This window comes from Schistosoma haematobium, chromosome 2 (genome assembly GCF_000699445.3).
Source record: "Schistosoma haematobium chromosome 2, whole genome shotgun sequence".
NCBI lineage: Eukaryota > Metazoa > Platyhelminthes > Trematoda > Strigeidida > Schistosomatidae > Schistosoma > Schistosoma haematobium.
In genome coordinates this window covers 42,794,096-42,811,738 of record NC_067197.1, presented here as the reverse complement: position 1 = coordinate 42,811,738, position 17,643 = coordinate 42,794,096, and the positions used below count along the sequence as shown (strand labels likewise).

At 38.8% G+C, this 17,643-nt stretch overlaps 1 protein-coding gene across 2 annotated transcripts in view; it reads left to right on the top strand.

The window, feature by feature from the left end:
- Positions 1 to 17,643, top strand: part of MS3_00007017 (uncharacterized protein) — a 63,375-nt gene that overhangs the window by 27,408 nt on the left and 18,324 nt on the right. For both annotated transcript variants that reach the window (XM_051215273.1, XM_051215272.1), the window contains one exon: positions 4,518 to 4,723. In XM_051215273.1, the coding sequence (XP_051068474.1) occupies positions 4,518 to 4,723 (206 nt within the window). The remainder of the gene's footprint in view (positions 1 to 4,517; positions 4,724 to 17,643) is intronic.

Sequence of the window (17,643 nt, the reverse complement as noted above, 5' to 3'; positions counted from 1 at the left end):
GGTACACGAACGGGATAGCTGCTCCAGTTAGGTGTCTAAATGCGGCCAGTATACATAACTTCGTGCTAGTGCTTTCATGCGATTTATTCCAGGATGTCCTGCGTGCAACTGTTCAAGCACTGCTGGATGTAGCTTCTTGGGAATTATGACACGTTCGGCAAACAGCAGACAGTCATCGATGATTGAAAGAGAGAGTCTTCGCTGATAAAACTGTTGAAGCTCTGTGGAATAGATTTTCGAGGGCCACCCTTCTAGGTGGAACTTTCTAACTTCTTGTAGTGTTGGGTCACGAAGCGTTTCTTCCCTGACTTCATCTGACGATACTGGAGTGTTTCGAATGGCATCTGCCACTATACTTCGTATTTCTGGGTCTACTGTTGTGGAGGCAATGATTATATCCTCTGGTCCAGGATGTTGAACTCCAATTAATCGGGAGAGAGCGTCAGCTTGACCGATAGTATTTTTCGACTGATACTTGATATTAAAATCATAACTCAGGAGCATTGTTGCCCAGCGCTGTAGTCTATTAGCCGTATAGACAGGGATTCCTTTCTTAGACCCAAAGATTGCAATCAAAGGTTTGTGATCTGTCAGTAGAGTAAATGTACGACCATAGAGCATTTTATGAAATCTTTTGACTGCGAAAATGATTGCAAGAGCTTCCTTTTCAATTTGGCTGTAGTTTCGTTCGGCTGGAGTAAGTGATCTAGCAGCATGGGCAATTGTCTTTTCTGATTTATCCGGAAACACGTGAGATATCACTGCTCCAACTCCATGACTAGAGGCATCAGATGCAACAACAATTTCCAAGCTGGGATCGAAGTGCGTCAAAAGAATCTTTGAGCTGAGCATTGATTTGACTCTGTCAAAAGATGCTTGACATTCTGCTGACCACTGCCAAGGTTTATCTTTCGATAGTAATTCATTTAGAAGACCTCTCACTCGGTGCATTTCAGGCAAGAATGTGCTGTAATGACTGATTAACCCCAAGAAGGATCTTAATGAAGAAACATCAGTTGGTGCAGGCATCTTCTGAATGGCTTCGATGTTGGCAGGGTCTGGTCGGCGACCGTTCTTATCTAAGATAAAACCAAGGTATTTGATCGAGTGCATGAAGAAGATACATTTTTCCTCACGTAGTTGGAAACCATACCCCAACACTCGGTTAAGGACTTGGTGTAGTCGATCAGAAAGTTCACTGTCAGTTGAACCCATAACTATGATATCATCTAGATAAGCTGCTGTACCAGGTATACCTGTTAGCATCGTATCCATTATTTGCTGAAAGATGGCGGGTGCGGTCTTGATGCCAAATGGTAGACGGGTGTATTGAAATAACCCTCGATGAGTGTTAATGGTCAGAAGCTCTCTACTATCTTCATCTACTTCCACTTGGAGATAAGCATCGGATAAGTCTATTTTCGCGAAACATGTCCCACCATTAAGCTTGGCAAACAGGTCTTCCGGAACTGATAAGGGATATTGATATACATCTAATGCAGCATTTAAACCGGTCGAGAAATCGGCACATATGCGTATAGTCCCATTGGCCTTCTTAATCACTACAATCGGTGCGGCCCATGCAGAGTAGTTAACTGGTCGGATTACACCAGCCTGCTGCAAGCGATTAAGTTCCTGGTCGACTAGCTCAAGAGCAGCATATGGTACAGGACGTCTCGGGCGAAAAATAGGTATGGCATCTGGTTTCACTGGTAAGTGCGCTTTCATCTTGGTACAGTGGCCAAGGCTATTCTGAAAAACAGAGGCAAACTTTCTTTTCAGTTTTTCTAGTAACCGTTCACCTATCTTCTTTGGAAGTAATGGGGTGTCCAATGATGAACACGATACGTTACAGACACTGTTAATTGGTATATCCATTATTCCAAGTTTGTCTAGCATATCTAGACCAAGAAGATCAAGGTTCGGCCGTTCTGTTAGGTAACATATTCCTGTACAGTTAGTTCCATTGAAGGAAAATTCACACTGTAATTCACCAACCAGTTTTAGCACACCACCTGATGCGTTTTTAGCCGTTTTCTTAGATGGCTTCACTGGCGGTCTACCCAGCAACTTATACGTTTCTCTAGACACTAACGTGATACCTGATGCCGTGTCAATTTGAAGACGAGCTGATATGCCGTTTATCTGGATGGTAACATACTTTCTCTGAATGTCATAGTTTGTTTGAAAGGCAGCTACTAAAGAAAGAGGTTTGGACTCGGCTGACATATCTTCCTCATTTTTAAAGGAAATTTCATCAAAATTATATGCATTATTCTGAGAACCCATATCTGATACATTGTCATTAGAAATCGGATAAGCTGATTCGGTATAAATTTCTGTCTCACAATGATTTTGAGTAACATTCAGTATATGTGGGTTCATTGTGTCACTGCAGTTATTTTCTGAATACGAGTCCCCATAGCTTTTTCGGCTAATATCACGTGGACCATAATTTTGTTCTAGCTGAAGTTTATTTTCAGAGCTAGACAGGACCAGTAGTGTTTCATTCAATTCTGGACTCCGGGCTTCATCTACAGGGTCTGGCTCTTGATCATTTCGTATTGCCACAACTTTATGAGCATTCAGCACAGTATTTTCTTGCTGTGAGCCGGACACGTTAAAAATATTACGTTCTGATTCAGGTATAAAGGGATTTGAACCCTCCACTAGATATGCTTCTGAAATGTCTGTTACTGCATCATAAACAGATTTCTTATTTTCTGGTCGAGTGAAAAGTGTGCTCAATAGTTGTTGTTGCAAGGCTAACAACTTCTGCTGGTGCTGTAATATTAACCGCAACTGTTCTAAAGAAATCGCCATTTTTCTTTAGTTTTTCCCCGTCGCCACTGTTTTAATCTCTTTCTTCTTACGGTTATGACCCAGCTATTCCTATTGCTTAGTATTTCTTGGACACCGATTCACTCGACAAGACCCCAAATCAGAACACGGTTGAACAGGAAAGAGATTATATTCCAAATAACAAGGTTAGATGGAGGCAAGATGCAAGCCAGAAGCACAATAGGGAAAAACGTCAGTATATTTATAGTTTTTACATAAGAAGATTCCAGAGTATTCTCCAACTATCGACTAGTGCTGATTGGATAAGAATTAGCCAATCAGCGTGCACCAAAGCAATCATGCATTGAGCATGCTTTAATCTAGTCTATGTCCCGCTAACAGGAAGATGGATTAATGTTGGTCTTAACGACTTGGGAGCATGACCGCAGAGCCCAAGGGACAACTTCTTGAGGCCGGTCACTCACAGCCTTTTTGTGGGGAGTTTTTTAACGTGTTAGCTCCGTTCTTCAAAGGGCCTTACCGCCGGAGACGGAAACTCGTAAGGTAAGGTGAGGCGTGAAATATTTAGGGTCGGGCTCTCCTAACCCCTTCCTTTCTGGTAAGAAGGCTGCATCGCTGCAGATGCTGGTTGTCCTAGGAAAACACGTTACTGTTGTCACACCCCTCTACAGTCAGCAATACGACTTCGCCCTCAGACTTTGAGTTGCTGCTTCTAGTCTTATCGTTCTCCAATCGACCTGCCTGGCATGGTAAAATCCACAGGAACATATGTTCCAGCCAATGTAGCTCGGTTGGGTCATCACGATGGGCAAACCCGACCACCACATCAAAGTAGCCGCTACGGTCGGGTGTAAACATTAAACTACTCACAACTAGTCTACAGTCAATTTGAGTTGATGAGTTGGTGATAACACCTCAATATTTATTAATAATTATGATCTAAACTTAACAGGACCTGGTAGGTTCGTAAATATCGCTACCGTGATGTATTTTTCTATATTCAATGACTTTTCATCAAATTTATTCCTTCCATTAATTCAATATTAAACTATAACAGATTACTCATTTTTTTCTCAATGTTGTAATTGTCTCAACATGGTTACAAAATATTGCCATGAATTTACCTTTGTGTTTTGTTGTTATGACATTACAAATATAAAATCCTATTCATGATAGATTCATTACTGTTGTTATTTCATAATAATGGACCATACTTTAAACAACATAAACATTAATCTGAATGGGGAAGTGTTGTTTAAGTTTTGTAAAGATTTTTCTGAAACATTCCCATCAGAATGAGAAAGTATAATTGTATTGATTAAATTATATAAGGTTAAACAATGAAATTCTCATCTATCTATCTATATAATAAGCGAATGTCCGGCGCTTTAACCGGATCCAAAACCAGTGGTGCACATAGGCTCCAATATCGTGTGGGAACAAATGACGTATGAACCAATTGTTGGTCACCGGCTTCCATGGGACTGCATCTCCTCACGATGATCCATTGCCTTGTGGATCAGACCTTAAGGTCAAAGGCTCGGGGTGTGGCCTCCTAAGAAAACCAACTGCTTCGGTCTGAGCACCCGGGCAGTATCACAGCCCACACACACAAATATGGTGTGGCGCATATATATTTGGTGCCCTCTTGTACCAATATTTATGTGTTTAAATAAATAAATTTAACTATATACTTCATTCTATTGTTTTATTAGTTATGGACATCAGGAATAACTATTAGTCATTCCTATGCTCCTGGAGCTGTCAATGCAAAAGATATCAATACAACATTATATTACATTGCATCAAATAGTCCAGATTTATTATCAACTCAATCATCAATGATGAATCATTCAACTATAAATGAGTATAAAGTTCGATATAAAGATTATAATCAGTGTTTTCGAGGGACGTATACTTTGTGAGTTTTTCTTTTCTTTTTTTTTGAAAAATTAACATTGTTATTTTTGTATTTATGACTTAATAAACAACCATCCACCAAAGGTTTAAAAAAAAATCAATACTGGCTCAGTAGGTTACCTATCTTGTACTTTCTAGGTGGTGGTATAACTTAGTAACTATGTTCATTATGACTGTAGATATCAGTAGTACACTGTTTAATGCTTACGAGTGGGTTTTTTTTAAAACTTGATCTTAAGTATTTGACTAGTAAAATGACTTCCTAATGTAAGCAATATAGCTCATAGTTCACTAATAAAATGGTGTATAGAGTGAAGACGTTACACTGTGTAAGTTAAATACCTTCCTATCATTAAGGTATGGGTTTAGTGATCTATATTTCAGTAGATAAGAATGCTTTTTTTCCTTCACTGATTAAACATATCTTCATGTCTATTTTTTTAGTAGTTTAATCCATTATTGTGTTCTTTATCTAATGATATGAATTGTTTTTATAAGCAAAGATGAATAGTAGCTAACAGAGGAATCCAGGATGCGCGTTTCGTCCCATTAATCGGCTATAAGGACTCAGTAGCTAAATGGATAAGGTGATGGCGTTTGAAGCGAATGGTAATGGCTTCGAGTCCCGTAGTGGATATTAACCAGTACCAGCGTCGGCAAATAGTGCACGACGTGGAATTCTCTGGGACGACATTCGTAGAACATGTCCAAGCCACCGAAGTCGGTGTTTCAAGATAGTGACACCAATTGAATTATCGTCTCCGCACCCGAACACACGATGCCGAACCTCTGCATTACTAACATGGTGTTGCCACTGGATGTCAGCAATCCTTCGGAGACAGCGATGATCGAACACAGGGAGTCGTCTAACATCCTCAACTCGAAGAGGCCAGGTTTCACAAGCATAGAGCGAAACTGCTCTCACCGATGCGTCGTAGATCCGACCTTTTACAGCCAGACTAACATCACGAAGGCACCAAAGATGGCCCAGATTGGCATAAGCCGCTCTGGCTTTCACTATACGTGCATTGATCTCATCACTCACACCCCCACCAGCACTTATGCAGCTACCTAGATACACGAATTTCTCGACTACTTCTATCCGCTCATCATCCAGAGTGAGTACAGGATTAGAATCCTGCCAGTCTTGTAGAAGTACTTTGCACTTCGAAGGTGCAAAGCACATACCATACCTACGGACACTGATTGCCAACTGATTAAGTGCGGATTGCATGCCTTGGGCATTATCGCACAGTAAGACAATATCGTCCGCATACTCAAGGACGAGAAGTCTTTCTCTGGGCAACAGATCCACACCACCATTACTTACATTCATTAGAGCTGTTTCCAGAATGTCATCGATGGCAAAGTTGAAGAGGAATGGTGAGATTGGGCAACCCTGCCTAACCCTACTGCTCGAATGGAACAATGGAGAGAGGTGGTTGTATGCCCTCACTCTACCTGAGGTGTTTGTATATAGGGCTTTTAGGATGTTAATAAACTTCTCAGGCACACCCTTCTTCAATAGACAATCCCAGAGAACAGTCCTGTCCAACGAATCGAAGGCAGCCCTGATGTCAAGAAACACTACGATTGTTGGCCTTTGATAAGTATGGCGGTGTTCTAACATTTGGCGGAGGGTGAATATATGATCAATACATCCTCGACCAGAACGAAACCGAGCCTGCTCCTCGCGAGTCAATCTTTCTCGGGTTTTGAACAACCTACGAAGTATGACGGAAGCCAATAGCTTGGACGCAATCGGAAGTAGACTTATCCCCGATAGTTGTTACAGGAACGACGTGAACCCTTTTAAAGATAGGGACAACTATCGACTCATTCCATGACGTTGGTACACTCTCTAGTTCCCAAACCTTTGTAAACAACGTCGTCAGTTCCTTAGTCAAAAAGTCACCACCATCTTTAGAAAGAGCCGGAGGTAAGTCATCTGTGCCGAAAGTTAGTGCTAGCCAGAAACAGGTTGTGGTCTGAGCAAAGTTGCAGTAGACGGTCCCCGTTATCTGTCCTGCGACTAACAAGTCCCCATCGGCCACCTAAACGACCCTCTTCTGTGCCTAGACGCTCGACCTGAGCATTCGAGTCTCCGGCTAGTACTGCAATATCTGTCGAACGCACTTTCTGGAGAATAACGGTTAACTGGTGGTAGAATTCATCCTTCATTGCATCCGGGCTGCAATCTATCGGGGCACAGGTGGAGATGACGAGAAGACATGGTTTCTCACGCCGATTCCTTCTCACTTTGATGGAACTCTCTAATCTAACAACACATAACCGACTGTTAATAGGGATCCAATCGATTAGTGCTGCCTCAGCTCGAGCGCTTAATGTGACACCAACGCCAGCAAGACCAGACGAAGATGCCACAAGGTCCCCGGATAAGCGCACGTAAAACAAGCTTTTCGAAGCGACAGATGTAGAGCGAATTTGTAGTACTTTACCAGAGTCTTAAATACGGGTCTCGGATAGACAACAAACGTCGATATTAAGAATTTCCAAAGACATAGCCAGCCCTATCTATTGTCCGACCTGCATAAGTGTGCAAACGTTGAGGGCAGCCAGTTTGAATGGTGCACGCGGTTTCAGAAAAACTGCCTCAGTACTCATATTCAGTGGAAACATACAATTTTCAACCGGACAGTGACTAGAGAACGTTTAGATAGAACCGAGTTTCCACCATAGACGTGCTGCTGTATAAGTCGAAAAAATAAGTATTAACGGAGTAGGAATAAAAGAGGGTGAATAATGACGTAAATAATAATAATAATAATAATAATAATAATAATAATAATAATAATAATGTGAATCGTTTGACCGTTAGTCGAAGCAAGTATAGTATTTTCCGTAGGTATTGTCATTTCATTCTGTTTGCCTGTGAGCTGTGATACTGCCGGGTGCCCAAACCGAAGCAGGTGGTTTTCTTAGGAGGCCACTCCCCGAGCCTTTGACCTAAAAGTCTGACCCACAAGGCAATGGAGCATCGTAAGGAGATGCAGTCCCATGGTAGCCGGTGACCAACAATTGGTTCATTCACCATTTGTTCCCGCAGGATACTGGAGCCTATGTACACCATTGGTTTGGGATCCGGTTAAAGCGCCGGACATTCGCTTTTCGTCCTCTCATTTCCATAGACAACACCCGTGGTGCGAGAATGCAGTGAGTAAGTCTTCCCTGGCAGAGGCTGTATGCGCGTGACCGTGTGAGAGTATTTCGAGAGGGAGGACGGGCTCACCCCACTTTCGGCCATACCAGGGCATTTGGGGGTCGTATTTGCCCCAGAAAATAGGATGAAACGCTCTTTGTCCTGGATTCCAATGCTAGTCACTATCCATCTTTGCTTATAATGCTTGTGAATTAAGGCGATACGCACATATGCCAATAAGAGACTGATGAATTACAGTCTTGAACATCAATGGAAAGATTCAAGCATCCAATACAAAATGCATAAATTGTTTTTGTTTTCCTTTAATTACTTAGTCTCGAGCTTTATTAGCTTCTCTCATAAATTCAATTAAATAGTTGTACACATATAGCAACATATGATAGTGAGTGTATGTATTTATTCGTTATCCTATAGGTAGCACATAGTTTCGTTGTTTATGTCAACACTCTTTGTTCTAAATGTTACAATACATATATCTTGTACGCATAATAAGGTAACTACACGAATGAGGAACATACAGTAAAAGAGAAGACCTATAAATAATAGGTATATATATATATTTATCCTTCTGACCTAGACTAGAAAATATTGTCTATGGCCTTGACCAAATGTGTATTTCATATCATATCCTCCAATAGCATATCCTTTTCATATTTTCTTACTCATTTATGACCTTGAGGTGACACGTGAGCTGTCTGATTTATATAGATTAGTTTTCTTTGTCTAGAGTTTATCAAGAAAAATTGGTTTACTGAAGAGTTCTCTTTTTTTCTCAATGAATTCATTTACAAAGCTATACAATCACAATTGATGTTGTTCTACTTGTATCTTCTCATTGATATTTAGGACTGTAATTGATCAGTCTCTTATTGACATATGTGGATCTTGTGCATATTACCTCGATATTGCCTTAGTTCACAAGCATTCTAAAGAAACATGGATAGTGGATAGTAGTGGAATCCAGTTTGACGCATGTTTCATCCTATTTATGACTTATCAGTTGGATATATCTACATTCCAAGACTCAATAGCTAAGTGTATAAGGTGATGGTGTTTGAAGCGAATGGTAGTGGGTTCGAGACCCAGAGTGAACATCAACTTTGGGATGCAAGTGCATTCAGCTGATGAGTCCCAAATAGGATGAAACGCGCTTTGTCCTGGATTCCACTGCTAGCTACTAACCATCTTTGCTTATAATATGTAGTCATTGTTTCGGCGAGACTATAATTTATGGACAAACCATTCAGATTTACTGTAACAGGTTTTAGATTTTGGCGCGAAATTCATTCACTCATTTGGTGGCTAAATAGAGTCTTGGCATTATAGCTGATGTCAGTTCGTGATGAAAACCCCAAAATCTAATTCCTGAATCTAACCATCAACTTCAAATCATCAAACTGCTTTATGAACCTCATTTATCCCTAGTAAATAGGTAAACACCCTCAAGGTCTCTCAAAGGTCGTCCATAGATTAGTCTCATCATTGTTTCTGTTAGACAGTGACAATAAGGTAGAATAAACACAGGCAATAAAACTTTCTTTTTTATCTGGGAAATGATCATTGGCAAAGGGTAGTTCAGCATGATAAGATAAAATGTTGAAATTGAAATAAAATGTAATCAGGAAGGTTGTAGAAACAGAAATAAACCAGTTGGAGCAGGGGTAGAAGATGGAAGGGGAAGCAGATGCTTATAAAGGAAGAAGACATAAAGACCATAGTAGAAGTAGCAATTATACCAATCTCTTTTGAACACATAATTCTGATTTTCCCAGATGTATAGCTATTACTTTGGTAATGTTAAGAAGATGCAATATAACTGTCTTTGGAAGGTTTCTACTTATCTTGTAGATGACTTTGAACACACAGTCTATCTTGATTGAGTTCACAAGGTGTTCGATTATCGAACTACTTATCGAGCCATTTGTCCAGATTTACTTAACTTATCAATGAACATCTCTGCAATTAATTCATTTCCTCTAACAAATTGGTTGATGATGAACGTGTTTTCTTCCCGCTTTTTCGGGTTAAGTTACTGATCTCAGTCTTACTAATGTAACTATAGCGATATTTAAAATGATTATCTTATGTGTTGTACTTAAAGCAGCCATGGGAAAAATAAGATGGGAGTTCATAAACCTTTGTAATCTTATAAGCAAAGATGGTTAGTAGCTAGCAGTGGAATCCAGGACAAAGCGCGTTTCATCCTATTTGGGACTCATCAGCTGAATGCACTTGCATCCCAAAGTTGATGTTCACTCTGGGTCTCGAACCCACTACCATTCGCTTCAAACACCATCACCTTATACACTTAGCTATTGAGTCTTGGAATGTAGATATATCCAACTGATAAGTCATAAATAGGATGAAACATGCGTCAAACTGGATTCCACTACTATCCACTATCCATGTTTCTTTAGAATGCTTGTGAACTAAGGCAATATCGAGGTAATATGCACAAGATCCACATATGTCAATAAGAGACTGATCAATTACAGTCCTAAATATCAATGAGAAGATACAAGTAGAACAACATCAATTGAATTTGTAATTTTATGAGTTGTTTTTCAACTTATATATATCAATTTCAATAGTTAAAATCATGAGTCAATTAAAGCTAAACCACCATGGAAAACCTGGAATCACTGGACGGCCGTTTCGTCCTAGTATGGATTTACTCAGCAGTGCGCATGCACGATATCGACCCTCACGTGATTTGAACCCAGGACATACCAGTCTCGCGCGCGAGCGCTTTACCATTAGACCACTGAAACGGTATCCAACAGTGTCGATGTCTAACTTCAACCAATCCACGAAATTGCGCCACCATCACCATTGTCTTCAGTGAGCTGATATCTCACAACAGACCTGGTTGAACTCCACTGGTCACGGCTTCTCACTAGAACTTCAGGAGTGTCTCTTGAAGTCAATCACTAGTGAGCAGATAATTATTGTCAGAAGCGGTATTGTGGAGATTTTAGAAATAGGTCCTGGGTTCAAATCACGCAAGGGTCGATATCGCGCATGAGCACTGTTGAGGAGTCCCATACTAGGACGAGACGGCCGTCCAGTGCATCCAGGTTTTCCATGGTGGTCTGGCTTCAATTGACTCATGATCTCAACTATTGAAATTTTTAAAATCTTCACAAAACCGCTTCTGAAAATATAAATTTTACAAGAATAATAGTCATTTTGGCGCCATATTCTTTCCATAATCTTTACGCTATCATCATATACATTCATTTAATGAAAAAGATGAATAACAAAAAAAAAAGACAATTCACAACATTGAATTCAATCATAGTGAAATTTATATCGCATCGATTTGTTCATTGATTCATTGATCGAACGGTCCATCGATCGATCGATCAGTTGATCAACTATTTATTCTACCTCGAGATGGCAATTTTCTAGAGTATATTCTATAACAATAATAATATTCATGCCAAATCAATCAATAAAGAATTATAAATATCTGGGGGGGTTATTATTACTATTATCTTGTATATTGTGTTCTTTGTTTATTTTGAGAACGATATTGATTTTCTTTGTTAAACCTTTCTTTTTTCTTTCTGCTTCTACTTAAAAAAGCTACTTTTACTTCTGCTTAGTAACAATCATATCGATTTGATTTCTTTGTTTGTTTGTTTTTTCCGATTTTATTTACTTGAACGGATTGCTTTGAAAATTAATAATACCCAACATGTCATGATATATACAGATATATAATGTATGAACTATTGACAAGTAGTAAGTAGTAGTTTAACGGGTCATGAATCTAATACTTTATTCGATGAAATTATAATTTATGGACGAACTAATCAAGTATAAGATAACAGGTCTCGGATTTTTGGCGCGAAATTCACTCACTCATTTGGCCAAATATCATTTTGACATTATAGCTGATGTCAGTTCGTGATAAATACCCCAAAATCTAATTCCCAACCTTAACCATCAACTGCAAATGAGAATTCTAATTCCTCATACACTGGTTTATAACCCTCATTTGGTCCTAGTAATCAGGTGGACACTCTCAAAGTCAGTTTACCGTCGCTCAAAGGTCATCCATAAATTATAGTCTCACCTTATATTCTTTGAGGTAAACATAGTGATGAGTTCACTTTGACTTTTGGGGATAACTTGGATAAATTCAAAGGCTTTAGACAGTTCACATAAAACTTCAATTTATTTACCAAGATATTTTTGAACATGAATGTATCTATACACGTATAAATGACAGGAAGGATGCTTTGGTATTGCTGAGAGTGGGGAGAGTCAGCTCTCCCTTTCGAAATGCCCTCATATGGCCACACGTATACAGCCACTGTCACGCAATTCCTACTCCCTGCCTTCTCACGACATCTCTGTTGTTTGCGATATTGAGAGGACGAAAAGCAAATCTCCGGCCGTTAAACAAGGTTGGTGGGTATTGAGGATCCATCTAAGGGAGTTAGAAAACCCTGATTCCAAACCAATGGTGAACATGGAATCCAAGATCCTGAAAGAACAAATGGCATATGAACCAATTATTGGCCAATGGCTACCATGGGACTACATCTCCTTACGTTGCTCCACTGTCTTGTGGATTATAACTCTAAGTTAAAGGCTCGGAGAGCGGCTCCATAAGAAAACCACCTATTTCGGTTTGGACATGTGGGCAGTATCACAACCATCACACAAGTCGAATGATTTATGTGGCGCATATCTATTTGGTGCCTCCTTGTACCAATAATAATAATGCCGATATACACAAAGTATCCTTGTGTACGGTATATTACATATGTTCAAGTTAAATAACTATTCTTATCTGCACAATATGCAATTCACCACATAATGTATTTCAATCTAATTTCGTAACAAATTTCTGATGCATGATGTTTTCTTTGAATGGTTTCACTCAACACATTGGTGTTGAGTGCTCTGGTATAGAATTTGCAACTAACCGAGAACAAGTTATGTAGTCCTTATGAATCTTCATCTGAATAATTCATTCATGGGAGCTCAAACTTGATGATAATCTAAACTTCAAACTTTCATTGAATTGCGTCGATAGAATTTTCTTTGAATTTACTAACCTAACGAATTTGAAAAATACTACGTCTGGTTTGATATGAAGTAATTGATGAAAATCAATAGTTGTTACTCTACCCAGATTTTGTGCTCGTTCGATTTACAGATAGTACTCAGACAAGATTGAAGGATAAACTTTAACAAATAGACCGTTCCTTATTTCCTTTACTCACACTTATTGTTTTAATGTTTTTCTCAGTACTTCGACCATCGGTTGCCTTTGTATGAGTTACGATACTGCTCGGCTGTTTAACGGGGACCAGTAGGTTCTCATAATGGATCTAAGGATTTAATTCACAAGGTAACGAAGCATTGTCGGTCGATACAGTCCCATGGTATCTGGCAATTAAAATAGGTTCATGCGCCATTGATTCCTTCAGAATCCTGAAGCTCATTTATCTTATAGGTTTGGAATCCAGGTGTTCCAACTCTCCTAGATGGTTTATTCGTACCTACTAACTCAACTCAATCAGTGAAAACCGTTTTTCGTCCTCTCACCTTTATAAGAACACCCGTCGAGGGAAAATGTGTACGACTTCTCTGGCGTAGACTGTAGACATGTGGCTATATCAGAGGACTTCGAAAGTGAAAGAGGACCCTCCCCAAACTCGTTCGTATTGAGGTGCTTGGAGCAATGCCTATTCATATAATGTAAACGTAATATCAATACTTGAGTGTGTACGTGGTTGATTTGCTAGGTCGATTTATTAATTAATCTGTGTTGTTGCGCTAAAATCTAGTGTCCTCTCTTTTTTTAATCTTATTTTCTGTTATTATTACTACTATCATTATCGATAAGGCACCTTTGGACTATATACCTGGTTGTATAAAAATCATATGATGTTAGAGTACATATTCTTTTTCTTATCTCTCACTCTCTCTCATTTACTTACCTACAATGTGATCGATAAAAGATTTCAATGACAATTCTTCACTTGTCTGACAGATTCTTAACCAGTAGATAACGTTCAATTCATTATATACCTGTGTATGAGTGTGAATCTTGTTACATTATGTTATTGCTTCTTATTTCTAATACTATAAAGTGCTTATCGTTGATCAGTGGAATAATCTACCGTACTTCTTTAGTTAGTTCGAAGAAAAAGTAATTAAAATCAAATGAATGAAATATTAATTTATCTTTGATTATCCTTAACAATCATGAGATAACACACTTTTACAAGTAAGATATCTATACACTTTAGATTCTCCTTATATTATATCGTTTTTGATTTAAGAGTTTTCCAACTCCCCTAGGTGGATCCTCCATGTTCACCAACCCGGTTAAAGTGCGGGACATTCACTTTTCGTCGTCTCAATTTCGTAAACAACAGTAATGCCTCGAGAAGTTAGTAAGTAGAACTTGTCTGACAGTGGCTGTATATGCGTGGCCATGTGAGAGAATTTTGAGAGGGAAAGCTGACTCTCCTCAATCTCGGCCGTACTAGGACATTTGAATTGATGATCAACTTTATAAAATGGCTCAGTTGGTACAACTCCTTGGCCGTTGATTAATCACTTTCTTTAAGGCTTCAGATATCATTCCATTAATCTGATAGCATCTTTATCCTTTCAATTCGCACTATAGACACTAATAAACGAACGTAATTTTTCAAATAATTAGCTGAATTACTACTACTTACAATTTAAACAGCTGCATACATGCTCATGTTAATGGATATCACACTGTATATAATAAACTTTATACTTAACATTTATTAAACATGTTGTAATTTAAAATAGCGTGCCAAACAAATGACTCCTGAAAACCAAGGACTGGTGTGTATTTCCTTTTTAATGGTAGGTGGTTGTAGATAGTCGGTTGGAAATCTTATCTGATGGTCTTCAACACGGTGCCCCTGCAGTATTGAGGGAAACGATATTCCTTTTGAGGTTCAAACTCAAATTGTCTAGCTTCACAATCGGAGGTGCTAGCACTGGAGACTTTCTTCCAACTAAACTTAATAGAAAGAAAAGACTAACTATTTATTTAACTTAAGCCAATTTATCCATGGAACTACATTCATTACATTCAACTCTCACCTTATTAGTGAATATGCAGTTTAGTTATATTCCTTCACATTTCTCACATTCACTCAAATGTACATACATACATTGCCTAACCGTGTACTTTAATGACGTATCATTAGTATAATCAGACCTGTTTTCTTATTGTATTGAATATGTTGGACTTATTCATTTATATTATTTAGACTTCGGTTCATTTAATTTGGCTATTTATATTTACTTACTGAATAAAGCGACTAAGTTATGAAACGTTTTGAAATTCAGTTTTCCAACCGATGGAACATTCAAATATATCGATTATTTATTATGAGACATTAGTGTATACATTCTGATTTATAATAAACATAGAAAACATTTAACATAAGCTTTAAGGGATCCAATGATTTATGTAACCATTTATCTTATATATAACATGAAAAGTATTCATTATCTATATTATATTGTTCATATGAAACTCTTAGTAATAGGAATTGCTTGTATATATATATATATATATATATATATATATATATATATATATATATATATATATATATATATATATAGTGAAAAGTTACAAAGTATTTACATAATGCATATACATAACCTTCAATCATTCATTTGTATCCTCCTATATGTTTTACACTGAAACTTTTCATTTTTGTTCAATAATTATCACAACTTCAATGTCACGTTTCAATACACATTACTTGCAAATATCCTTGTGAGTAGTATCCATTACAATCTAATTATTAATTGTTAGCTCTTAAAAGTACTGATGAATACGGTATTGATTGTGATTACCATTTTTACATGAGATAAAACTATTATTGACTAATTTATTTAGAATTCCAATATTTGTTCAACTTATCCATTTTTATCAGATGGGTTTTGTGGATATTATAGTAATTTCAATGGTTAAGATCATGAGTCAGTTAAAGTTAGACCACCATGGGAGACCTGGAAGCACTGGATGACCGTTTCGTCCTATTGTGGAACTCCTCAGCAGTGCGCATCCACGACCTCACCCCCTGCGAGATACGAACCCATGACCTATTGGTTTCGCGCGCGAGCACTTAACCACTAGACCACTGAGCCGGCCGGTATCCAGCGGTGTTAATGTCTAATTTCGAATCTCGCAAGGGGCCAGGTCGTGGGTGCGCACTGCTGAGAAGCCCCGCAATGGGACGAAACGGCCATCCAGTGCTTCCAGATTTTCCATGGTAGTCTAGCTTCAACTGACTCATGATCTTATCCATTTTTATTAGTGACTATAATTATGATCATCAAGAAATACTGATTCTTCTCAATCGATCATTCTAGGTGTGGAGGCCTACGAGATTGTTTTAATTTTTTGTCTAAAAAGTGAATTAAAAACTTACTTGGTATTGTTTGCTTGAATCTTCCCATTGAGGTTTAAGAATACAATTGATCAGTCTGTTATTAGAATCTGTGTATACTATGCATATTGCCCTAATGCACAAGCTTTATAAGCGAAGATGGATAGTGACTAGCAGTGGAATTCAGTTTGACGCGCGTATTGTCCTATTTGGGACTCATCAGCTGGCTGTACCTGCATCTGAGAGTTCATGTTCACTCTGGGTCTCAAACCGAGTACCATTTGCTTCAAACACCATCGCGTTATCAAAACATTTTATTTAGTCATACTGTAAATGTTAATATTCCCTTATTACTAGTGCTCAATGAAGAATACCATAGTAGCAACTAAACATAGGGGTTAATATGTTTGTGTGTGTTGTATTTAGTGTGTAAAACCGAAAGTTAATTCCACAGATATAAATTTCATACACTTGTTTTATCACGTCAATGGAACTGGAAGAGAAACACATAAATCTTGATACAAAGGGGCATTAAATACTTATGCTTTACAGAAGTCACTTGATTTGTGTGTGGGCTGTGATACTGTCCGGGTGCCCAAACCGAAATAGGTGGTTTTCTCAGGAGGACACACCCCGAGTCTTTGATCTAAAGTTCTGATCCATAAGGCAGTGGAGCAACGTTACGAGATACAGTCCGATGGTAGCCGGTGATGAACAATTGGTTCATACGCCATTTGTTCCTTCAGGATCGTGGAGCCCATGTGCCGGTTAAAGCACTCGATTTTCGTCCTCTTAATTTCGTAAACAACATCCACGTCACGAGAAGGCAATGAGTAGGACATCCCCACCCTCGGCCATTCCAGGGCATTTGGGGCACTCTTAAATATTATTATCCTTTTTGTAAATTTTGAGAGAAATATTCCAAACAATAATTAACCCAAGTTTTTAATAAGTACAATACATTCCTAAATGGCTTTTAATGTAAGTGCGCCCGAATGCCCTGGTATGGCCGAGAGTGGGGTGGGCCCGCCCTCCCTCTCCAAATACTCTCACACGGTCACGCGCATACAGCCTCTGCCAGGGAAGACCTACTCACTGCATTCTCGCACCACGGGTGTTGTCTATGGAAATGAGAGGACGAAAAGCGAATGTCCGGCGCTTTAACCGGATCCCAAACCAATGGTGTACATGAGCTCCAGTATCATGCAGGAACAAATGGCATATGAACCAATTTTCGGCCACCGGCTTCCATGGGACTGCATCTCCTTACGATGCTCCACTGCCTTGTGGATTAGACCTTTAGGTCAAAGGCTCGGGGAGTGGCCC